At 37.7% G+C, this 26,075-nt stretch overlaps 1 protein-coding gene and 1 long non-coding RNA gene across 2 annotated transcripts; one reads left to right on the top strand and one right to left on the bottom strand.

Annotated features, from left to right (window-relative positions):
- Window positions 1–411: 411 nt before the first annotated feature.
- Window positions 412–10,509, bottom strand: LOC122973868 (type I phosphatidylinositol 4,5-bisphosphate 4-phosphatase-A-like). The gene is made up of 7 exons (XM_044341663.1): window positions 10,213–10,509; window positions 8,416–8,597; window positions 7,187–7,293; window positions 6,205–6,316; window positions 5,936–5,988; window positions 5,704–5,794; window positions 412–2,885 (listed from the first exon to the last, which is right to left on the bottom strand). The coding sequence occupies exons 1-7, from the start codon at window positions 10,313–10,315 to the stop codon at window positions 2,742–2,744; spliced, it is 792 nt and encodes a 263-aa protein (XP_044197598.1). The 5' UTR covers window positions 10,316–10,509; the 3' UTR covers window positions 412–2,741.
- A 10,308-nt stretch (window positions 10,510–20,817) lies between these two features.
- Window positions 20,818–23,308, top strand: LOC122974522. Its single transcript, XR_006400395.1, has 3 exons — window positions 20,818–21,247; window positions 21,372–21,451; window positions 22,959–23,308. It is a non-coding gene; the product is annotated as an uncharacterized LOC122974522 (long non-coding RNA).
- The last annotated feature ends 2,767 nt before the right edge of the window (window positions 23,309–26,075 follow it).

Here is a 26,075-nt window from a genome sequence, read left to right as displayed (position 1 = left end):
TATAAAATAAGAAAATTCAGTATTTATTACTGAGGTTCTATTAAAATAAATAATAAGATATACTCTTTATAATCTAAAAAATGTTCAAATTATCTTCCACAATTACTGTTTCTTATGTATTTTTACAGTTATTAGGTTTATCCGAAACACTAAATCTACAAAAAAAAAAATCTACACCTGTCACACATGATTAATTAATTAAACATAAATAATAGTATTATATAATAATAACAATAATAATAATAATAATAGTATTTTTACAGCAGTTAGGTTTATCCTCTACAATTACAGGTTGTTATATATTTTTTCAGCAGTTAGGTTTATACTAAACACAAATTCTACAACAAAAATCATCTAAACCCGTTACACACATGATTAATAGTTTAAAATAAGACACACTGAAGCCAAGAGGACCTTGTTAAAAGTATTACTTTGTTTCACAATGTACAAAAAAAAAACAACAATCCACTCACCTGAATAACTGTGACAGAAACATACAGTAGTAGTACATCAGTACAGTGTAGTGCAACATGTTTCACAGTCAGCGGATACTTACATTAATCAGCCACAAGGGGGAAGCAACAGCTCTGATAAGTCTGTATAATCCAAAACATCCACAGAATATATTTACACTTAAACAGAGAAGGAGACACTCCATTTATTAGTTTAGCTGAATCTAGTTTCAAGTAATATACTGCATGGATTATTATTTGAAATCAATCAATCATTCCCTGTGTGTCATTTCATGTTAAAGAGTGACTCAAACAGGAAAACAACACTTTTAGATTTTGATTACAAAGCATTTTTCTTCTGAAATCTTACATGTTGTAATATTTTCACTTATTTCTGTCCTTTTTAGGTGGAAAAGTTATCCCTTTATCAACCCAGATTCTTAAAGTATCAGAATATGTTTTAGTTTCTGTGACACAAATCATTTTCATTGAACAGCTGTTGAAACAAAACATAAGTAAATCAAATTAAATGCTCCATAATCCCTGTGTGAGATGATGTGAATGCTGACATGCTACTAGACTGACTTCTAAGAACTGAACAAAAAATGATGCCACTTACTGTTAATGCCTGCTTATTGATTTACAAGTTTCCCATTGTACATCCATTATAGACTAACTCATCAAATTCTATACCAGTTTCCACTAGTTTTGCTTATTTTCTTTATACTTATTAAAAGCTGTTTTTTTTTAAATATTATCTGGTCTAATTAGCGTGTTTTATCACAGATAAACTCTTATCAAGGAAAGCCTTCCTGTGTTAATCAAGTATCATTTACATCATGTTTGAATGTTGATAATTAACATCATGATCATTAAAATAAAACAAAATAAAATTACTTTAACTGCAATAATCTGTCACAATTTAAATCAGTGAAAGCTAGTTTTTTTTCCCATTTTCCCTTTAAAAAGGCGCCCTGTGGAGTTTTCTCGTAAAAGGAACAAAAAGTTGTTTACAGTGAAAGTTTCTCACCAAAACGCATTGTGTATTCTTCGTGTTCAGTGTATTTCCTTCCATGTAAAACATTTGCAAAGCCGATTTTTTCAGTATTTTTTAAAACCTGCATTGTTTACATCCTTGTATACTAGTAGCTTGTAGCTTCTTCCAGGTCTTTGTTGGCACATTGCCGCCATTTCTTGGTGTGTTGCCACCACCTGTAGATCAGTGGAATAACGTGTAAACATCGGCAGTACTGTGTACTGTGTGCCTCACCTGCATGCATGTGCATCCCCGTGCATTAGATAAACAAAACTGCTCCATTGTAAAAAAAACTCCACAGAGCGCCTTAAATGTCCCCGAAACATCAAGCATATGTAGTTCTACGTGTAAATTGTATTTACATGAAATGATATGTGCAATTTGGCTTATTTTAAGTTCATGAGATATTTTTAGTGCTTGGTCATTGAAAAGAAGTTAAAATGGTGAATGAATGGAAGATTTATTCGCTCATTCACCGGTTTGATCATTGTTCTGCAAGATGAAAAAAAAAAGAAATGTAGTTAAACACTGGTTAACTACTACTGGCCGTTTGATTTTGTCTGGGTGATCCCAGAATAAACGGTTCAATCCAAATTTATCATCCAGCACTTTTCAGCTGAAATTTAAATACTAATGCCGACATAAAGAAAAAAAAAAGGTAATTTGGGATTCAGTGGCGGGTTCGTTTGGTTTGGAACAAAACTCTTCAACTGGACCCAGAAAATTTTCACAGAGAGCGAAGACACACAAGAACATCGAGTTAGGTCAAAGGTTGGAATGAATCTTAATTAAAAAATAACAAAAATAAACTCATCCTGTCTCTTTCTTCCAATTTGTTTAGTTTGATTACAATTTATTATTGTTTTTTTCCCTCTATTTTGGTTTGATTATATAACTTAAAGACTAACAAAAACCTTCCTGTATTTCTGTCGACATTTAACAATGAATATAATATCGTTGTGAACACATCAGATCAACCTCTTTGCACACTTGTAACAACAATCCCCAAATTGTGATGGTAAATAGAGTCCTTGTAATCAACTAGGACAATGAGCACTTTTCTTTCCACCACTGGCAGCTCATTAAATCCGATTTGAATGCTGAGTTAATTTTTAATATCTTAAATACAACTTTTCTTCTTTCAGGTGACCACAGTTTATACCAACCACTGTTTACCCTCCTTCTCTACATATCAACCAACTTTCTAACCTTCCTTCCTTCCTTCCTTCCCTTCTCTTTCTCTTGTAGTCCCTCTACGTGATGTTGGATATCGGGTCGCTAATTTTCAGACACCTCCAGTAGATGGTTCTCGCCATGGTGAACAGAGCGAGCAGGATCAGCAGAGCCCAAGACACGTAGATCCCTTTAGATTCTCTGGCGCGCTGCAAAGTACCATACTGACAACAGACACACACACACATACAGAAGTTTATAAGACTTTGAACACATTGAAGGAACAGAAAATCAGTCTGATAAGTACTAGAATGTTTTATAGTGTTTATAATCAGTAGATCAGAGGTTCAACATGAATCTACGCGGTCATGAGATAATTTCCTGGGTAGTAAACAAAGTCCGTTACATAAAATCATGCCTATTTTCTTTGTTAAACTACAATTTCCAAAGCATTTAAAAATGATTCAAATGAAACAGTCTGAGAAATGAAAACCTCTCGTCAGTTGCGCTTGCTTAAGTAGACACTGCTTTGTATTCAAAGGTCACATGCAAAAAAGGTTGGGAAGCACTGCTGCAGATTAATAGTTTAATGAAACGCCGCTATCAATATTTCAGATGGTCTTTTTTTTTTTTTACTATTACATAAATATATTCATGCTTTGCATAGTCTTACATCACCCACAACCAGTGAAAGTGAAAATAGTTCCTGCCAGTTCATAAAAAATGTAATTTTTGTACCAGATTTTGCGATAATTCTTTGTAAAATTGTGTATGGAAGTTCATTAATGACTAAATCACTTATTAACATTGAATATTTGTTATTAAATGACCAAGTTCCATATTTAACACCTGAGCCAATTCCATTCGCTAATTAAGTTTTTAAGACATTTTTAATACCACACAGAAAGTAATTTAATACATTTTTCACTGTCATACTGGTCAAAGTATGGAACCAGAAGGGGACAATAACAATTATTAATTAACTACATGAATTTATAGACATTTATGTCATATTTTCAATACTTCCAAGCTGTATAAACAATAATTTCTAGTTATGTAAGCCTTTTAAATATCTCCTAATGGCATTTCAGACCTGGCAACCCTGGACGAATTTTTTTGAGTTCCACTTCCCTGACCCAGATTCATCAGATGCAAATCACTGCTGTTCGCACAATAAATAATGGTACATAATTTGCAAACATGCGTACATCATTTTCATACATGCAGCAGTCAAACGGACAAAAATTTAAGAGATACAGTGATATGAAAATTCTTGATACCGATATCAGATTGTTTACAAAAATATCTGCAGATGCCACTTCACACAGCTTACCAAGGAACACTATTTCACTCAGGCTACACACTAACCTGCCACTACTGCTGCATTTATATAGTTTCTATTGTTTACAACCTCCACAATGATCAAACTTTAAGCCAATTTGATTTTTGAAAACATGATTTTCAGCTAATTTGAACAGATGATGACAATGTAGCTGTAAAACCCAAACCAGACTAAACAGACTATTTTGTGGCAACAATGAAATAAATATTTTAGAGCTGTTTAATACAAACTGTTCTCATTATAGGAAGGCTATTATTTAATGGTGTGATGACCTAATGACAATACAGGCTGAATATGAACATGGCTGTTGAAACTGTAAGGGTCATCACATCCCTCCTTACATATTGTACTTTTTTGCAGTGAGGGGGTGTTTCCTTGAAATTTTCCTGGAGTAGGCAAAGTTATAGACTACAGTCCCAACACACACACACACACACACACACACATCATAGGTCACTTTTGGGGACATTACACAGACTTACACTAATTTCCTGGAGACTTACCCTAACCCTAACCATGACCACTGACCCAAAAATTAACCTTTTACCAATTGGGGACATGATTTTTGTCCCCAGTTGGACAAGCCGTCCCCAATTAAATGGTTTGAAGTCAGAAATTTGGCCCCAAAAGTAGCTTATGACAGACCCGCACACACACGCATCTGTCAATCATGACCATCCCTGCTTGTTATTTGGGTGAAGGCATGGATAGATAAAGAGAACTGGATACAGCGTCGGAGGTGACGCCCTGTTCATTCCTATTAAAGTTGCTCAGTGGCGCATAAAGCCAAGAAAGTTCAACTTCTTCCGAATTGCTTCTGCATCTGTGCGGCCCATAGAGCAAGCGCAGTAGTGACTTTTGCTGGATGAGTCAGCTACTTCTGGTTTAGCCCTCCGGTTAACTTAAATTGGATAAAACAATTCAATCATGCGGCTCTTTTAGGCTTTTGAAATGTGATCGGACTGAATGGATCAAATTCTGATAGTGAGACAAGTCATTTCATGGGGGTTGTGACGCTCAAAAAAATGTATCTGCTGATTTACAGACGTCTCTTTCACAATGTAAATCTATGGGAAAAAGTCTTTTTGGGCCAGTGTGCATCACATGACATTATAATTATATGGTTTGGCAGCTATGTCAAATTTGCTTCAAAGCCCGGCGTCTTCCTGTTACCAGTTCTCTTTATACATCCATGATGAAGGCTGGAGAAATGAATCCGGCTCTATGATCGGTCAAACTCTTCTTCTATTGCTTTTCGTCAGGCTACACACTGCTGCCTCTTGCTGTTAGATGCCTACAGGTTGGCAAGTCTGCTTTTTAAAATTTTTTTTGGAGGAAATTGAATTAAATGCTGACCTACAGATACCCTGAGCTCAGAAAAGCATTGAGTTGACATTATTTTGTCACAATACTTGGTTGCTAAAAACTTGCAACAGGCTCTTGTTCCTCAAAGTGGTCTTTCTAGGGGTAAATAAAGGTTAAATTAATTTAAAAAAAAAAACAAAAAACAAAACAAGATTTGCTGGCCACACATGAATGATTTTGATATTTATGCCTTCATCATTTTACATCTTATTCTGGGTTTTACAGAAATACTAAAACTAGATTGATACTAAATTTGCTCTACCAACTTCTGAGTCATCACAAAACCATAGTTACTCTCCACACACACACACACACACACACACATAAACACATACCACAAGTCCTGCAGTGGAGGCGGCGAGCACTACGAAGAGCAGGAAGCACAGCAGGCTCCTCCTCCTGGGGTACCGTCGGCCGACAGAAGAGCTGGAAATCACAGACGGAGAAATGAGTTTAAAAAGAACATCCGTAGTGTTCAAAACAAGCAGCACTCTCACACTCACACACACACACACACACACACACACACACACACACACACACACACAGATACAGAGAAGTACTTACACTTTTCGGCAGTGTGGACATCTCGCCAAGGTCCGGTCTGAAAACTCTGTCCACTGGGAGAGAAAGAGGAAGTGAAAGGTCTGTGCGTGTGTGTGTGTGTGTGTCAGTTATGGGTCTGAATCTTATTAAATGCAGCAAATAATTACGTTATGCAGCAACTGCGGTAAATTAAAAATAAAATAATAAAAGAAGTGAAATTTGTTTTGTCATTTTTTAATGCATGACTGCTTTCGTGTGTGTGTGTGTGTGTGTGTGTGTGTGTGTCCTACCAGGAATGTGTTGGAACAGTGTCCGCAGATGACTCTGATGCCGACGGGCTGATGCTGCGGTTCAGGACTGTCCCTGCCGATGTGAACTGGTCCCAGGTTGATGATGCGTTTACTGGCATTTAAAAAAAAAAAAAAAGTGATGATTTTCAACAACATCTGGTGTTTATTCACACTTGAATATGTGATCAAGTGTGAGAAATTTGGTCTTAAAACCATCAAGTACCAAAAACTGCCATCATGTTTGGTAAAATTCATAAAGTTTCTGCTTATTCTTCATTTATTAGGATTTGGTCAGTTTCAGACTTGTGTAGCTGCTTGTGTTTAGACAAAGTTTGACTTCCTTAGTTAGTTCAAGTTTTTTTTTGCAGAAATCATGTTCAAACGACACCCAGTCACACTTCTCCGTTAAAAATGTCAGAGCTTTTTCTGTCTGGTTGTTTTGACTTTTTTCTCATTGTCTTTGGGGAAATACAGCACAAGTCAAAGGTTCGGACACACCTTCCCATTCACTTTAATGAGGAAGTGTGTCCAAACCTTTGACAATGACTGTATATGTACATATTTTTGATAAGACAGTGACAGCCCCAAAAGTCTGTTTGACTTTCAACTGTAGAAACAACAACTTAAATAACATTATAACATCATTTATACCAAAAGAGATGAGGAAACATTGGTGAGTGTTGCTCACTCTCTGCTGTTTCAGATCTGTTTTTCCACGTACAACTTTTTCACTTTCAATCCAGCGTTCACAAAAGAAAAAGGGTGTCATGATGAAATGAAACTTCTCCGTGTGACTAACAGTGATGACTTGATTTCTGCAGAACCTGTGTGTCTGTATGGTGCAGCTAAAATAACAGCATCTCATCCATGACTACTGCTGAATGACTGCTGGGTTTTTTTTTTTTCTGCACAGATGGTATGACTACAAGCCAACACTGAGATGGGTGAAAAATAATCCCACACTGTTTTTTTCCCGTCTCACCAGTATGGTCTCGGACAGGCGATCCTCTGCGATGTGACTTTGCAGATCAGCAGACAGTTACAAGGACAGCGGACATACTTTTTTCCAACGGGAGCGTTCTTAATCGGCTGCAGAGAGAAAGAACAAAGACACAAACCAGAGAGAGGAATAAGAAACCTAAGCCGTAACAATATTTCACCGTCAGTGTATAGATTTTCCTGATCTTTGAGGTTCTGAGTAACTGTGACGCCATCAAGCAGAAATTCCGCACATCTTCCCGGATGGGACGATCGATAGAGCTCGGAAAGACGAGACACCGATGTCTGGTTGATGAACACTCAAAACAGCAGCCTGTTGAAACATTTCCAACATGCTAAAATGTTAACGTATCTCGTGGCTGTTGCGGTTATGTGGTTTGCGTCTTAGACCACCAGGACGCCCCCCCCATGAAAATGTTTCTGTAGGGGAACTAAAATGCTGCAGCAGCAAAAAAGAACATGACACAGCACATAATAAGCGGAAATTACGAACGTAAAAACATGCAAAACTAATCATTTCAGAGCGAAAACATGACACAGACGTGTAGGAGTTAAAGTGCTGATATGGTCTAAAAATCAAAAACAGAACAAAACGCCAGAACTTGAGTAAAACTGAAAGGAAATGTTTCTAAAAAATTCCCCCTAAAAATGTGTTTTTCTTGGTTGGTTGGTTGTTAAAGCTTCACTGTTGTCACATTTGTCTGCCTAAAAGGGGGAAAGTTTCTCTCTGCTTCTCCGAAACCCTGAGTTTAAGGCCTGTACTTACCAGGATGACTTGTGACATCACAACTAGTCTGTAGCCAATCGTGGTCCAGTATTTAATTTCTACAAGGCTGATGTGTAAAGTTGAAGCCTTATGTCCAGCGGTTAAACTTTTGAAGTGAACAATATTTACATAATCACAGATTTTAACACGATAATTTAACTTTTTTTTGTGGAGAATCCATGTCAGACACAAATTGTTTTTCAAATTAAAGTGTGTCTTTTACATTTTTAACTTAATTGCTGCATCTTGTTTCATTCCAGGGTGAAGAGATGTGATATAATAATATACTGTAACAAATTTTATGACTGTGCAACCATGTCAGTCAGCTGTGAGCGAGAATATGCTCGTTTTTCAGGATTAAAGGCCAAATCCACCAGTTGAACATCCTGAAAGCATAACACGAGACTCATCTACTGTGTGTCTGAACCTGCGTCTGTATGACTCACCGTAGCTTCGTTGCAGATGCTACATTTCACCACATGCTGATGTGTTTTGCCCTCCACCGATATGGCGCTCTGACAGACCCTGCAGCTGATGACCGGAGCGCTGCTGCTGTCCGGGCTTCCCTGTGGTGAGTAGGGGGGCGGAGGCTCACCAGGCACCACCGCACTGGGGAACGGCGCCAAACCTGGAGAGGAACAACCAGGAGGAAATGGTTCAATTATACTGAGACAATGTTTTCTGTTGTTAGGTAGTTTTGTTTGACATTTCTGGACTACTGTCAACACAGCACCTGAGTTTTTGTATAAACAAACATTTCCCAAAAATATATATAAATAACCCCCACCCTCCCTGCTGTAACCACACTGGATGATCCATTACATCATTTGCACCATTAATTCCCTCTTCAAACATAAGCTAACAACTTATCGCACCCCTTTCGCAGTGAGTCATGCATTGGTCTGCAAATCAGTATCAGTTATCGGCGAGTGACGCACCCAAAGGCCAAACTTTATCAAGTGTACTACAGGACAGGAGGAGAGATAGAGGCCGATTGTGACAATGACGATTTAAGTTCAGAGTTAAGAGGAAACTACACATAAAGGGGAGAATTAGAAGGAAGAGATACCGTAGAGATTAAGATCAAGTGTTCATCACATGTTCCCAGAATCAGAGCTGATGTGATCAAATGTTTGTTTGACCGACAGCCCGAAACAAAAAGATACTCAATTTACACTGATATAAAGACAGAAAAATACAGCAAATCCTCACATTTAAGAGGCTAGATCCAGAGAATATTTGGGGTTTTTACTTCATAAATGACTCAAACAGTTAATTTAGTAAACAGCATGTACAGCAATGAAAAGAATAGTAAGATACAATATTTCTATGGATGTTTCTCTGCTTTACTTTTGTTATTTTACAAGTGGTTCTATGATCAATATCTGGCTAAAATATTAATAGTGGCTTGTATAAAGGCTACAACGCGGAGATGGGGCAAAGCTGACCTGCCAACTCTGGATTAATGGATACAGATGGTTGAAGAAATCTACTTAATGGAAGAAGTGACACACATTATGACACTGCAAGAAAACCTAATGGAGACAAAGTGGGAGGACTTGACATTATACTGAAGGGAGAAAACAACACTGTACCTAAATGTAAATTGACAAAGATCTGTTTGACATATACATAATTCTGACTTGATTTATAGAGGTTTTCCCCTCATGTGTTTGTTATTAATTTGCATATAAGAACAATAAAAATAGAGAGTAAAAAAAAACTATTAGTTGGGTATAAAAATAGCTGTCAGCTAAGTTTCTGATGATCAACTATTGATCAATCGACCTCTGCTGCAGGATAAATAATCTATATGAAGATTATAACAGCTTTATTACAGCAAATAGAAAGCCTGGGTGAGCTTTGACCTCTTGTCAACAATGTAAACCACCTCCCAGTAAACTAACAGAAAGGCTTTCACTTCTGTCTTTAGCCATCTTATATACTACATATCAATTTAATAATACTTACTAGGGTGTGTTAATATTCGAGAGTATGATATTAGCAAGGTTGGTGACAGCCTACAGACGTTAATTAACTTTATTAGCAGGGGTTGAATCTCCTGTACGAGCCTGTTAACTGCATTGTTTACTGCTAGCTAGCTAAGTTAGCTTGCAAACTGACATTTGTTTACAAGTTCTCGAGCCTAAATACAAACTATAAATGCTCTGTCTTGCAGTTATAAAACATATAAATATGTATGTATCGTGCTGTTTAGGTGGCAAACTAAACAGCCGACATACTTTGAGGTTTTGACGGATATCCATGCGAGCTGCCCCCGGGAGAGAAGCCGTTGGTCCCGTCGTGCTGCTCGGACAGCAGCGGCGACCGTTCCCCGTCCGCCATCGCTCCAAACACCCTCAGGAAAAGCCTCTGCAGCGGCGGGAAGTCCTCGGACCCCCGGTGGAGATTTCCTGGAAGATCTGTACAGGAGATTTCAACACCCGGAGCCTGTCAGTTAAGGGTTTTTGACATCCACATGACACGGCGAGAAGGCTGAAGGCGGAAGCGAAACAACAAAAACATGTGTCACATGACTGTGATCTGAGTCACACCTGTGATGGACAGCGCGCTCGACCAATGAGCGGCCTCGGTGAGGAGGTGGGCGGGTTCAAAGAGACGTTGGTTGATCGCGCTGTTTGACGGTCGGGATGGGCCGCGTTCAAATATTAATACAAAGCGTCCTTCGCTGGGTGTTTGTAATACCTTTTACAACCAGTGAGTCAAGGCAGCTCCCAGTTTTCCTCCAGGTTTAGTTTCAGAGGTGAGCAGGACACAGTAAAGTTGTCTTAAATGTTTAACGACCCACCTTTGTTTGTATAAAAATTTTAAAAAACAAAGGTGGGTGGTTAAGATTTGAGATTTGAGACACTGTAAGATAAGATTCAAGAGAGTCAAGATGTTTTATTGTCCCACGCCTGCTATTATTATTATTAGTCATATTCCTACTATTATTATTGTTGTTATTAATATTGTTGTTGTTGCTGTGCTTGTCTCTGTCTCCCTCTCCCCTCTTCCCCTCCTTCTTTCTCTCTCTCTACCCATCCGATTCTTGAGAGAGACTGGGCAGTTTTTCCTTTCTGCTGTTGCCAAGTGCTTGCTCATGAAGGGAATGTTGGGTCTCTGTAAATTATAGAGTACAGTCTAGACCTGCTCTATGTGAAAAGTGCCCTGAGATAACTTCTGTTGTGATTTGGCGCTATATAAATAAAATTGACTTGACTTGACATGCACAGCAACATAGCAGCTGGCAATAATGACGGCAGTGGAATTTGGCCTCTTCGAGTATCTCAAAGTATGTAATAAAACGAGACAGTAGAGGAAGATAAGAGAGAGACAAGATAAAATATATACAAATATACATTATATTGCACATTAGTTGGTGCGAAGGTGCAATATTGCACATAAATGGTAAATATACAAATAAATGTACTGCACATTAGTGATGAGAGATAAATACTTCTGCTAAATATATAAATGTTGTATAGTGGGGAAAAGAGTGTGTGTGTTTGGTGGGGGGTGAGTAAGTGCATAGGAAAAAAGAGAGAGAGAAACTGTATGTGTGTGTATGTGTCTGTCTGTTAGATAAGATAAGACTTTATTAAATTCTAGAGAGAATATTTGCATGTTACAACAGTGCAGGAAACAAGGAAACAGAACTAGGAGTACCGTAATAAACACAACAATAAAAAGTCAAGGTATATATATATATATGTTATATATATATATATATATATATATATATATATATATGTACACCCTATCAGTCAAAAGTCAAAAATGTATGTTGTTTGTTTGTTTTTTTGCCTTGAAATCATTAAAAGCAGAGGTTAAGTTAAGAGGAGATAAGGCTCGCAGAATCAGTAACCTCTTTTAAATCACTTCTTAAAACCCATTTCTACAGACTTGCTTTTATGTAATGTTGTCTTTCGATCATCTTTCTACCATCTTTTAACCTTTTTATCATCTCTCTATTGTTTTTCTTGTTGACTTGTTATTGCTTTATGTGTCGTGTCTTTGCTTTGCATTGTACTGACATTGTCGACTTGTCTCACAAAGCACTTTGTAAACTCTGTTTTTAAAGGTGCTATATAAATAAAGATATTATTATTATAAGTTACTGACACCTTGATAACTTTCCAGAGCTATAAGATCCTGCTTTCATAGTAGACAGATTCCTGACACTGCATTTTCTGATTGATTGATTTACATTTTGTCACATCAACCCTTGCATTTTTAAACACAGTGGCATTTTTCTTTTGAATGCACACTAAGAACTGGTCCCTCCACCCTATCAGACTTTTGATGGTAATAGTTTTCAGACATGTGTCTACCCAGGTGGTGAGTGTTTTCAGATGTCACATGGTTCATTGTTGAGACACAAATTTGTCTGTATGTACTCCTTCATTCATTGCTTCAGATCAAGTTTTGGAGTCAGTCCAGCTACCAATTAAGTGGTTTTTCTCATTAGTTTGTGGTAAATCGTGCTTCTGAAGCACATAAAAACTAAAATGTGCCTAGTCAAATATAGTCAAATGATCACAGACTAACTGACGCACAGCAAACCTGGGGAAGTGTAGTATTCCAGTGTAGAAAACTGTCAGCCATATCCTTTAATATACTCTCAACATCAACAGCTCCCAATTCACCAATGGCACAGTCAGACAAAAATTCACATTCCAGTCGTCAGAGAGATGATTTTTTTTTTGAACTGTTGATGTTGTGAGCTTATCAAGACTCACAAGAGGACATTAAAGAAAACAGCAGTATAAAAATGAACAGAAAGTTGTAGCAGATGTAGAAATACAACATACCAATACTTCATAATTGACGAAAGAGCAGGGGTAATGTGGCTGAGATGGTAGATTTCTATCTTCTGTTTACATTAATGTTTCTCTTTATATTTGTCAATTCTAATCATAAACTTGTAACCAGGACATGAGACATTTCCTTATTCCAGACCATTTCCTTGTGTGTTGTTTGCTTTCAATCTAATCATTCTTCCGTGTAGGTCACAGACAAATAAAAAGGGAGTGAGAGAGCGAAAAGAGGCTGTCTTTGGAAGTACATGGGTTAGTGTTGGTATTCATTTATCATCTTTCTGTAGTGTGGTGATTATATTCACTATGTTGCACCTTCTGCTGCTGCTGCTGCTGGTCTGCAGCTCCCAGGCCAGTCATTTTTATGGGACAGTGCTCACCTACTACCCAAAAAACACTCACGCAGATGGATCTGTCACGGTACGTACATTTTCTTTCTAATCCAAGTTGTTCACCTTTTGAAAATGCAATAAGAAGAAATTTGACAGCACATAAACTTGTGACAGTGTCCTGTAAATAAGTCTGACCTTTAAGGAATAAAAACAGAAAAAACAATATTTCCGGGATTTGGGTAATTATATAATTATTCAAAAATATACTGTACAATAAAGGATTCAAATTAGATTTTTTTTTCCCAAAAAATGATTCACAGACTTTTGAAAACATCTTTCCTTGAGGTTCTTGTTGTTTTTAATCACCCGCATAAAACAATGTGATTTCTCTGTTGGTAAATCAGATCTTGTGATACTTATCCTGTTATCTCAAGAAAACAATATAGATAATTTTATTAAGATACTTTTGTATATCAGCAGGTTCACAGATAAATGTCCTCAAAGTATCATCTTTTCCCAAGTTAACATCCCTTTTGTATCATGGCTGTTGTCATTAATGCCATAACATCTCTTCATTATAATACTACAGGTGGTAGTTCGCTATAAGTCAAACTCTCACTCTTGCACAAATGAAGCGTGGACGTGCCTCAGCGGGAATTGTGGAAGTGAGAGCTTAGTGACGGGCAACATCGACAAGGAGAGCGGTGCATGGTGTCAGACAGAGGGAATCTCAACTCGGCTGGTTCCCAGCAACGCTCCATTTCAGCTGGTGTGAGTGTACTTTGTAAAAATTTTAATTGGTAAAGTCCATCCATCCGTTGTTTCACGGCAGGCCAAACATTGTCATTTTTGAATTGTCACTGAAGGCCACCTCCACCAAAGTTTGGAGGTGGTTTGGATTTTTTTTTTTCATACCAAAGGTCAATGTTGATGTGCTGGTGCCTCCTGGAAAGCCAATTATTTATTTGCACATGGATGCAGGTTCTGTGCAGCAAAATAATAACAGATTTTTCCATGAAATTCCACCAAAGGTTGGCAGGCGGCAACTGGATAGACAATACTAAAAATAACATTAAAAATTGGAGAGCTGTGACTCTGGTGGAACTGAGGAACCGGTCAGACACCGGCCAAGCCAACACATCACCACAGACTACCATCCTGCCTGTTGCGAGGTAAGCCTACTCACTGTTTTTCACTATTAATTACTGTATGTCAATTTTGTTGGGTCACATTTTGATTAAATAATCTGTGATGTAAATGCTGCATTAATTTAAAAAAAAACGACAACATTTCTGTCCAGTTATTTTATCCATAAACAGGTTTTCAATTAATTTACCCAGAAAATTTACAATATAAAAAGATATATCTATAAAGATATCAACTTCTCAGTATAAAAATGTGTACTAATGTATTCTGCAGCTCAAGTATCACCTCCAGCATTCCCTGCTATAGTTTATTTCTTAGGGTGTACTTTGTAGGGTTTTTATTTTACCCCTGAGGAGACTTGTTATGCACAGAAAAAGGTATTAAAAATGACAGCTTTATGGGCAAACACCTTTTAAAGGGGAAATCTGTTGACTTGTGTTCAAGTTCAAGCTTGAATTCAAAAAGGTGCAAGGTAGTTTCCTGGGGAAAACATTTAAGAAAAAGTAATTAAGGTTCCGTAGAATTCAATTAGAATGTCATTCACTAGACTGACAGTTGACCTTTACCTTTATCTCGCCAAAACAGGTCCAACATGTACTTCGGCACAGGTTGGCTGCCTGAAAAATGCTTAACATGCACAATGCCAAAGAACCTCAATCTCATCTCAGTCTCTCTCTCTCTCATTCTCTCAGGGTTCCTTCAAACTGTCGGAGAGATTTCAACCTTTTGGCGTTCGACCCTGATGGAGACGACGTTAAATGCAGATACGGAAATGACACAAACACATTACAAGAGTGTAACCCCTGCACACCACCATCTGTTCTCAGCCTCTCATCAGTGAGTAGCCATTGTCTACACTAACTCTTATGTAAGTGAATCTCATGTTTTATAACAAACTGGGCAGATACTGATGCAACAGACACTAGTGCTTGAAGATGACACCATTATAATCCAAGTCAACATATTTGGGGCAAATAAGTAAAGTCAGTCCAAAACGCACATTTATCTTAGTTTTCGAGTGAGAATACAATTTATGAAAATACCATTATCTCAATGGTGAACAGCATTATTGTGTGGAGACCACACTGTTCCAGTTTTCTACACTGGATGTGTTTTAGTCTTGGCTCACTGAGTAACCTTTGACCAAAGACCAAACTGTGACAACAAGTAAAGAAACGAAAAAGCTGATCATGATTTTGACTGGTGTTAAAATAGCTTCATAGCCTTAATTTTATTACATGAACTGAACTAGTGGGTTTGAGGTTGTCTCTTATTTTTTCTGATTCTGGTTTATTCTTTTGCAGTCTTGTACTCTGTCATTCAGCCCCACCAGTAGCAGTAATGAAGGTGCGTACATCGTGCAGCTGGTGATGGAGGACTTTCCCAGACAGACGATCAACCTGATTCAAACCAGTGGTTCGCAGGAGGTGAAAACTACCAGCAATGCTATCAGCAAAATACCTGTCCAGTTTGCATTAAGGGGTAAGATTTGATGTTTTGATAGCCTGGATTTATAGCTGATCTTGACTGAGTGAAAACATTTGTTTTGGAGTGCATATCTATGTTAGTTGGCACTATGGATGGCAATGTTTGTCTGTCGGTCGGTAGGTCCACCTCTTTGGTTCAGACTGAAATATCTCAACAACCACTTTGTAAAGATATTCATGTTTCAGAGAATGAATGGATTGTCAAGAATTTGGCTACAGACATTTATTCATTACATTCATACATACATTCATTACATTTATACATTTCTTTGACAATTTCTGTAGTTTTCCGAATCCAACAATCCAATATTCACACCCACTTCACGCCATGGTTGGCCTGTTCTTGGGACGTGAGAAAGGAGTCAGGATTTAACTTCTCTCTCAAGTGCTGTTTTTTAATTCTTTAAACAACTATTTCCGTCCAGGAGAGACTGTCTGAAAGTGTGCATGCTTGTAGCAATAGAGGCAACACAATGGGATCACCAGTTATTAGGATTCATCTTCTGGGGGCCAACAACATTTTATGGCAATCCATCCAACAGTTGTTGAGATGTTGTAGTCTGGACCAAAATGGTAGACTGACTGATGGACAGACCAACCTTTTCTTTATTGTTCCAGTGGATCCTGTGGTGCCATCCTGCACAGAGGGACTCTACCTGCCCAAGTTCCTGCCTCCAACCCCAGCCAACAGAGCTCAACTGTACACCTCTGTCAATCAGACCCTGGAAATCAGCATCAATGCACAAGCAAATAACTCCACGTAAGTCAAAAGAGAACACTTTTAAAAGGATTTAGATATCAAAATACGACAGGCAAATGATCTCCTGTGGAACACTCTCTGATTAGACAAGAAGTAGTTATCCATGTTTGGTGCACAAGGAATCTGATCTGTTGTGTTGTGTAACCTCAGTGCCAATACACAAGATTGGTTTGACAAGAGTGCAACAGTACCAGTTGTATAGTGATGTTAGGATGTTCGGATTTTAACCACATCACAGCACTGAGACAGCTCTTGTGAAGGTCTTCAGTGACATCCACTTAAAAACAAACAGTTGCAGAATTTCAGTCTTAGTATTACTAGATCTCAGTGCTACATTCAACATTGTCGACTACAACATATTACTAGATGGGAAAACTGGATGGGACTTTCTGGCACAGTACCAAACCGGTGTGAATTTTTACTTAAAAAGCATAAGCTACTTTGTGTCTATAGGTAATTACACATCTGAGAGGACAAAAATGACATGCAGAGCTCCCCAAGGCTCCATTCTGGGGCCTCTTCTGTTTAACATCTACATGCTCCCACTGGCTCAGATTATGGAAAACAACAAAATATGTTACCATAATTATGCAGATGACACACAAATTTACATAACCATATCACCAGGGGACCATAATCCCATACAAGCACTGAGTGAGTGCATTGAACAAATCAACGACTGGATGTACCAGAATTTTCTTCAATTAGACAAAGACAAAACTGAAGTAATTGTTTTTGGAGCCAAGAAAGAACGACTAAAAGTGGAATAACTTGTCCATGCCTTTATCTTCAGTAGACTTGACTACTATAAGAAAGTCTTTACAGGTGTCCTTAAAAAATCAATCAGACCACTGCAGCTGATTTAGAACACTGCTGTTCGAGTCCTCACTAAGACTAAGAAAGTGGATCACATCACTGCAGTTCTGAGGTCTTTACACTGGCTTCCTGTTTGTCAAACAATTGATTTCAAAATACTGCTGTTGGATTGTAAAGCATTGAATGGTTTAGGACCAAAATACAATTCTGATCTTCTACTACTTTATGAACCTTCCAGACCTCTCTGGTCATCTGGGACAGATCTGCCTTCAATCCCAAAGTCAAAACTAAACATGAACAGGGAGTGTTCAGATTTATGCTCCACATATCTGAACAAACTCCCAGAAAACTGCTGGTCTGCTGCAACTCTGTTCTTTTAAATCAAGGCTGATGACTTTTCTGTTTACCACTGCCTTTGATTAAATCAAATTTGAGGCTTTTGATTCATTTCCTGCACTGCACTGTAACTTTAATTCTCATATTTGATCTATCTTATGCTATATAAGCTTATTTTTATTTTGGATTCTCCCAACTCTTTACTAACTATTTTTTATTGTATTTAAATGTTGCTTTATGTGTTGCTTTTGCACTTTGTCTTAATTCTTTTAATGTTTTATGTGAAACACTGTGAACTTGTTGTTAAATGTGCTATACAAATAAACTTGCGTCGCCTTGCCTTATAGACAGTAGGTTAATTGGAAACAACAGTATGCATTCAAAGCCAAAAGAAAACATGAAATACTTCCTACAGTACATTGTGTGTAAGCACCTGCTGACTTTGCACCATGATTCAGAAATAGTTTCACAAGTGTAGAGTTTTAAAGGTTAATAATGGTTAGCTCATTTGACTCAACTGTCATGAAGGAAACAAAATTAAAGACAAAGCTGAGTCAGATGCCAAAGTGACAATCATGCCATCACTGCCTTTTTTCCCCAAACATGGAGAGGAAGTGTTCAGTTTTTATATTCCACATATCTGAACAAACTCCCAGAAAACTGCTGGTCTGTTGCAACTCTAAGTTCTTTTAAATCAAGGCTGATGACTTTTCTGTTTGCCACTGCCTTTGATTAAATCAAATTTGAGGCTTTTGATTCATTTCCTGCACTGCACTGCAACTTTAATTCTCATATTTTATCATGTCTTATGCTATTTTAGCTTATATTTATTTTGGATTCTCCAGACTCTTTACCAACTATTTTTAATTGTATGTTAATTGAATGTTGTTTTATGTATTTCTTTTGCACTTTGTCTTAATGCTTTTAATGTTTATGTGAAGCACTTTCAATTGCCTTGTTGTTAAAATGTGCTATACAAATAAACTTGCGTCGCCTTGCCTTACAGACAGTAGGTTAATTAGAAACAACAGTATGCGTTCAAAGCCAAAAGAATACCTGAAATACTTCCTACAGTACATTGTGTGTAAGCACCTGCTGACTTTGCACCATGATTCAGAAATAGTTTCACAAGTGTAGAGTTTTAAAGGTTAATAATGGTTAGCTCATTTGACTCAACTGTCATGAAGGAAACAAAATTAAAGAGAAAGCCGAGTCAGATGCCAAAGCGACAATCATGCCATCACGGAAAACAACTTTACTCCATTCGTGGGTGGGGAGGATTTGGAAATGCGTATTTAACTTGACAAGCCTTTTTTTCTCTTCTCTTTGTTACAGGATCTCTGAGCTGCTGTTCAGCGGACCACACAACATAAATGAGACTACATCGGGAGCAGGACAGTTCAGCCTGAGATGGACACCGTCTGAGAGTGAAAATGGAAAAAGCTACCCTGTCTGTTTTGTCATCCAGGCAGAGTCGAGGTCAGTCCCATGAACATTATCCTTTAGAGAAGTATACGGAACAACTGTAGAAGTACCTTAATTAAAAACTGAGCACTCAACTGTTGCTTATGGAATACGTTTTAGGTCATTAATGCATACATTTAGGTATAATAAAAGAAAGGTGTTTTGGGGAATGTTATCAGTTGAGAGAGTAGCATTATCTGCTTTAATTTTTACTTTTTCCTTCAAAATTCACTCATAACATTACTTCTGTGTAGTCTTGGTTATTGAACTTTAAAGGAATAATTTCACATTTTGTGAAGATTGATACCACTGTTATGTCTGTACAGCAAATATGAAGCTACAGCCAGGAAATTAGTTTAGCTCAGCATAATGACTAAAAACTGATGGGAACCAGCTAGCCTGGCTCTGTCTGGAGGTAGAAAACTTCTAATGCTCATGAATTAACACATTAGATCTTGTTTAATTGGTACAAAAATTAATGTGTAAAAAATAAATTAATTTGAGTGATATCAATCTCCTCATCTAACACTCAGAAAGAAAGCATATTTCACAAAATGTCAAACTATTCCTTTAAAATGGAAGAATGTTTGCGATAGCAAGTTTTGTCACATCTGCAAGAGTAGCCATAAATAAAATTAACTGTTGAGCACTGTATGTATGGACACTTACATCTGCATTACATTTCTCTCTTGAACAAAAAACTGTCCATTAAAATATTTAAAAATAATTTGCAACATCATTTTGTAAATAAGCTACAGTATTGATTTATCTCCACAGTTCAGCCAAATATCACTCGGAGTTTAGATGTGTCATTGTGACCGTTGGAACTGGTGAGTAGAGCTCTTCCCTGTTTTTTCATGTTTTAAATTCCATTGATGATTTCCTGAATTAATAAAATGAATGTATAATCTATCTTTTATATTCACTTTTGTTTACAGAACGAATAACCACTACACCAACTAAAAGTACAACCATCATTCCCTCTACTACTACACCACAAAAGACAACCACTTTTTCTTGGACAACTACACCACAAACCACAACACCCAATGATATATCTTCTACACAAAGTTCAACAAATGTCCCCTCTACAACTGCAAGTGCAACCACTTTTTCTTCGACAACTACACCACAAACCACAACACTCAACAACACATCTACTACACAAACTTCAACAAACGTCTCCTCTACAACTGCAACCAATTTTTCTTCGACAACTACGCCACAGACTGCAACACCCAACAATACATCTACTACACAAAGTTCAGCAAATGTCTCCTCTACAACTGCAAGTGCAACCAATTTTTCTTCAGCAACTGCACCACAGACCGCAACACTCAACAACACATCTACTACACAAACTTCAACAAACGTCCCCTCTACAACTGCAAGTGCAACCAATTTTTCTTCAACAACTGCACCACAGACTGCAACACCCAACAATACATCTACTACACAAAGTTTAACAAACATCCCCTCTACAACTGCAAGTGCAACCACTTTTTCTTCGACAACTACACCACAGACTGCAACACCCAACAATACATCTACTACACAAAGTTCAGCAAATGTCTCCTCTACAACTGCAAGTACAACCAATTTTTCTTCGACAACTACACCACAAACCACAACACCCAACGATACATCAACTACACAAAGTTCAACAAACGTCTCCTCTACAACTGCAAGTGCAACCAGTTTTTCTTCAACAACTGCACCACAGACTGCAACACCCAACAATACATCTACTACACAAAGTTCAGCAAATGTCTCCTCTACAACTGCAAGTGCAACCAATTTTTCTTCGACAACTACACCACAAACCACAACACCCAACGATACATCAACTACACAAAGTTCAACAAACGTCTCCTCTACAACTGCAAGTGCAACCAATTTTTCTTCAACAACTACACCACAGACCGCAACACCAAACAATACATCTACTACACAAAGTTCAACAAATGTCTCCTCTACAACTGCAAGTGCAACCAATTTTTCTTCAGCAACTGCACCACAGACCGCAACACCAAACAATACATCTACTACACAAAGTTCAACAAGTCCACATTCAGTTGCTACACCTCAAGACACAACTCTCAACATCTCAAACAACTGTGAGTATGACGAATGATGATGTTTTAACCATCACTGAGTGGCCTGTGAATGTATTTTATTACTGTATTACTTAGTTTCAGCACCCTTCTGGCCTTCATTGTAATGTAGCCATTGTGTTTCTAGTTGTTGTAGGTCTGAATATGAGGATTTCCTCTTCATCTCCACTATCTGAGGACTACATCAGAAATACTGTCATACAACAGGTAAATGTCTTCTCATCCAATCGTTTCAAAGCATCAGATGGATGCTGTGGATATCTTATTTACTGATATACTGATATAGAATTTGTAACAAACAAATGAATAAACAAGGGTAGGTACCAGCGTGTGTCATTTGAGAGACAATGTCATGTAACATATGCCTGCACACTAACCATAACAATCACAATCTTTTAAGTTAAAGGTGCAGTGTGTGGACTTAGTGGCAACTAGTGGAACAGACTTGGCAGAAATGGAATATAATATTCATAAGTTTGTTTTAATTAGTGTATAATCACCTGAAGAAGCCTTTAGAAGTCTTTGAAGAAGTCATAAGAAGTCTTAGTCTTTGGAGCCATTTCTAAACAGACTAACGTGCCCATACTCTTCATGATGAAGGAACGTGTGATCCAGTGTAGTGACGTGGCTCATTGACATGTTTTAATCATTTTTGGATGCTTAAATTTGTGAAATGGGGAAGCTTGAACAAGGTAGAACTGACGTACAGTAAATCTGTGGTGTTTTGAACAGCAGCCAGAAGCCATCAATCACATTACAAAGCTGACAGATGTGTTCGATTGTGCAGAGTGCAGTTCCACAAGATAGTGATTATAGCTGAAATGTAATTGTTTTTCTGTTAGTGAACCTATTTTATGTGTTTATTTGACAAACTGGGACCAAAGACAGCTGTTTCCATTAAAAAAGAGTGAGCTGGTGAATCTGTTGGAGCCAGAAAGGGTAGATGGGAATGTCATTACTACCATAACTACTAGCACTGGTACTAATACTGTTCTTCTAGTTGTCATAAGTCTGAAAGTGAAGTTTTCTTGCTCTTACTACTTGACTGCTACAACAACCACAATTATTACTTTGGCTACTTTTATTAGTGTCTGTATTACCCATAGTGATTAGAGATGTCTGGCAATGTACCAGTACTACTGTCAATTACATAATAGTAGCACTGGTACATTGCCAGACTTCTCTCATCACTATGTTTGCAATGCAGCAGAAATGTCTGTTAGAAATAACTTCTTTTTGAGATTGATCAAACCAGAGCACACAAGCTCATTGAGGCACATAGAAATATTTTTCACATTACAAATGAACAGTACAATATGGTATTTTGAAGGTCAGTGCTGATATTTTTTATTTTGAAAGTCAGTGCTGCTAACAGACGATATGTTGTAATTTTAAAAAGGAAATAAAATATGCCTTTATAAATTGCAGAGTGTGGCACCAAAAATCCAATCACAGGCACCAACGTAGATGGTTAAAAGTAGAAAGCCTTCAATAAATATGGGCTCATACTGTACATCATTAAAAAAAAGTGTACACTTGCCATCATCTTGGTGTCAGCATATTTTTTAGGGTACCAAGAACTTGGTTGAATTTACCACACATACACAATATATTGATGTCAGTATCCATCCAAGATCAAAAGGGTCATGAGAGAATATCATATTTCAGATAACAGTGATCATATTTCAGCACCACTTTTTGTTCCCTTCTCCAGCTTAAGGATGATCTGGTGAGACGTGGGCTGCCATCAGACATCTCTCTACGCCTGGTGAGCAGCATGAAGCTGGAAGTCAGGAAAACAACTGCTGGTGGTTCATTGTGAAACTCTACTGACCCCTGCAGGGAAGTTTTGTTTTCAGTTGTCTGACATTTACTGAACTAATATCAGTCATTTTCTACAGTTTTTTATTGTTGTTGTTGTTTTGTTTTGTTTTTTACAGTAGTTTTAGTTTTTGAAAAGAAATGTGAATATTTTTTTAGCATAATGTTTGCAGTTTAGATGTACAGCCTGTGTGTGAGCAGAAATTAGCAACACACATAACATTATTTTTACTCACTATTTTTAATATAGAGCATTCTTTTGAATTAAATAATCAAATTGATTAGTCAACCACTTTATTACTCTTCTGTTTGTGTATAAAATAATGATTCAGATGGCTTCCATGTTTCAAATAACACAACATCATTGTGCATGCTCACACTTTTAATTACAGTGAAACAATTTATTATCAGTATTTAAAATTATATGGTGCAACTGAATTGAGTATTTAAAATCTAAACAATGCGAGAAAGTGCAATCAACTGCTTTCTATTTGTAGCACACAGTCAGACACCGAACCTCACAGAGAGATTTAGGGATGTTAAATCTGCTTGGAGGAAATAAATGTATAACACATTTTCTCCCCTTAAAGTCAGGGTCCTTTATTCTGCTCCTTCTGGCTGTTTTTCCTCCAATAGGTTGGCAACCTTCAAAGACACAAACTACTTAAGCCTGTGGTTGTAATGGCTTTATGTATGAATGTAAAAACATGTTTCTGCTGAAGAATTTTTTTAAAAGTTTTTATTTTGCTAACCAACAACTGTCTTCAGTGTTTTTGCTGCTGTTGCTGTTGATTTTGTGTACACCATGGACCTATTTGTGGCCACAAATGGCAAATACTGGATAGCACATATTGAATTTTCTTTGACTTCCCAACTTTCATCATTGTAAGGCGATCGTACTGAGTTAAAATGTTGTGTAAAAACAGCCGAAGTAGAACAGTCTTTTAAAGGACCAGTGTGTAGGATTTAGTGGCATCTAGAGGTGAGGTTGCAGATTGCAACCAACTGATAACACCTCCCCAGGCCATGTACTGTACCATCCTCCACCTCCCCAGACCTGTCATCCTCAAACTGTCCACCAGATGCCCTCAGACTTTCCCTCCTTTCCCCATCGACACAGCTGTTCCCACTTCACTCATCAGTCCTGCAGTTACCTGACCTACTCCACCCATCCTCACCTGCAACTCATTCCTTCATCAGCCACTTACTTCATATACTGGCCCAGATCCTTTTTTTTTCCCTTGTCAGTTCATTATTGATGTCATGTTGCTTATTGTCAGTGCTTTCGGGTTTGTTTTCGATTACCTGGACCTGTACAATATCTGCACCTGCTTGCCTGTCTGGACTTCTCCATATCTCATCCCTGCACCTCTGTGGATTTAATACTACTGCTATTTAGACTGTTTGGACTTGCCACTCATGCCTGTGAGCTTTTGTATCTTCACTTTTGACAATAAATTTACTGAACTGTCCATGCCTGACTGTATAGTCTGCTTTTGGGTCCCTACCCTGCTACCTGATACACACCACCTGTGACAATTGTTATTCTTTCTTCTGGCTCCAAACTAGTTGTACATGTACTGAACACCCGGTTTCCTGGATTGATAAAGCTAATATATAATCAATCTTTAATTTTCAATTTTGTTTATGGACCCGACAACTAACACAACTGCATCCACTCATTCAACAACTACAGTAACAACTACACCAGAAACCATAATCACAACACCAACTGTCATACCCACACAAATTACGACTGTTGCCTCTACAACAACACCAACAGCAACAACAAGTACCCAAAGTCCTACGATTGTAAGTATGACAAATGTATGTTTCATGCTGTGATCATCCATGTGATGTCTATAAGTAGGAACAAGAGGTAAAAACGATGAAAACAGACGTCACAACATCAGTTGCTGCATTGTTGTCCCTGAACTTGACACTGTATATCATATTTGATATCAAGAGTCATAGAATCATCACTGTATGAGGGTTCCTTTTTATTTTCTGGACAAAAAATCCTCATTTGCCTTGGTGTGCAGGTTTTCTATGCATATCAAGTTTTGTTCAGATGATTTTTTTTTAAAAGAGGACTTTGGATGTGCTTAAAATTTGTACCTGGTATACAATCTCCTTTACTCAATTTCAGCACCCCATATTGTGTAATAACTAGAGTAGTCACTTTTCTATTGAAAACAGTTCAAAGATGTAAAAAACAAAAATATGTAATGATGTGGCTGAGTTCAAAGCATATAGGCCCAACATCTGTGGAATGTCCTGTTAATCTATCCGTAAGCTAACAATTGTTACTCTTTGCTAATGTAAACACTGCTTAAGTTAAAAAGTAGTGCTGACACCCATTGTCCACTGGGTGGCAGCACAGGATGACTGGATAGGTGGTGTCTGGTGAGGATCCCTGGTGTCTGGTAACTGGATAGGTGGTGTGCAGTTTGGGTAGGGTTTTGAATTAAAGGGCTCTCCATACCCACTTTCCATTCAGGTTTAGTTTCAAAAGTGAGCGGGACACAGTAATGTTATCGCAAATGTTTAACAACCTTTGTTTTTGTATAGAAATTTAAAAAACCAAAGGTGGATCATAAAACATTTAAGATTTGGGACACTGTAAGATAAGATTCAAGAGAGTCAATATGTTTTATTGTCCAATGCCTGCTATTATTATTATTATTATTATTATATTTCTATTATTATTGTTGTTGTTGTTGCTGTGCTTCTCTGTCTCTTTCTCCCCTCTCCCCCTCCTTCTTTCTCTCTCAACCAAACCAGTGCTGCTCAAGATTTCCTGCCATTAAAGGGAAGTTTTCTTTTGCTGCTGTTGCCAAGTGCTTGTTCATGGGGGAATGTTGGGTCTCTGTAAATTATAGAGTACAGTCTTGACCTGCTCTATGTGAAAAGTGCCCTGAGATAACTTCTGTTGTGATTTGGCGCTATATAAATAAAATTGACTTGACTAGACTTGACTTGACTTGACTTGACTGGACATGCACAGCAA

The sequence above is a fragment of the Thunnus albacares genome, chromosome 22, assembly GCF_914725855.1.
Source record: "Thunnus albacares chromosome 22, fThuAlb1.1, whole genome shotgun sequence".
Classification (NCBI taxonomy): domain Eukaryota; kingdom Metazoa; phylum Chordata; class Actinopteri; order Scombriformes; family Scombridae; genus Thunnus; species Thunnus albacares.
This window is presented reverse-complemented; position numbering and strand designations above follow the sequence as displayed.

Excerpts from the sequence above, each read along its gene's own strand:
- LOC122973868 (XM_044341663.1), bottom strand. The coding sequence starts at position 10,315 with ATGGCGGACGGGGAACGGTCGCCGCTGCTGTCCGAGCAGCACGACGGG. Across the intron at positions 8,598-10,212 it reads ATATCCGTCAAAACCTCAAA|GTTTGGCGCCGTTCCCCAGT; the intron begins GTATGTCGGCTG and ends GTTCCTCTCCAG. Across the intron at positions 5,795-5,935 it reads TGTCCACACTGCCGAAAAGT|CTCTTCTGTCGGCCGACGGT; the intron begins GTAAGTACTTCT and ends TGTGATTTCCAG.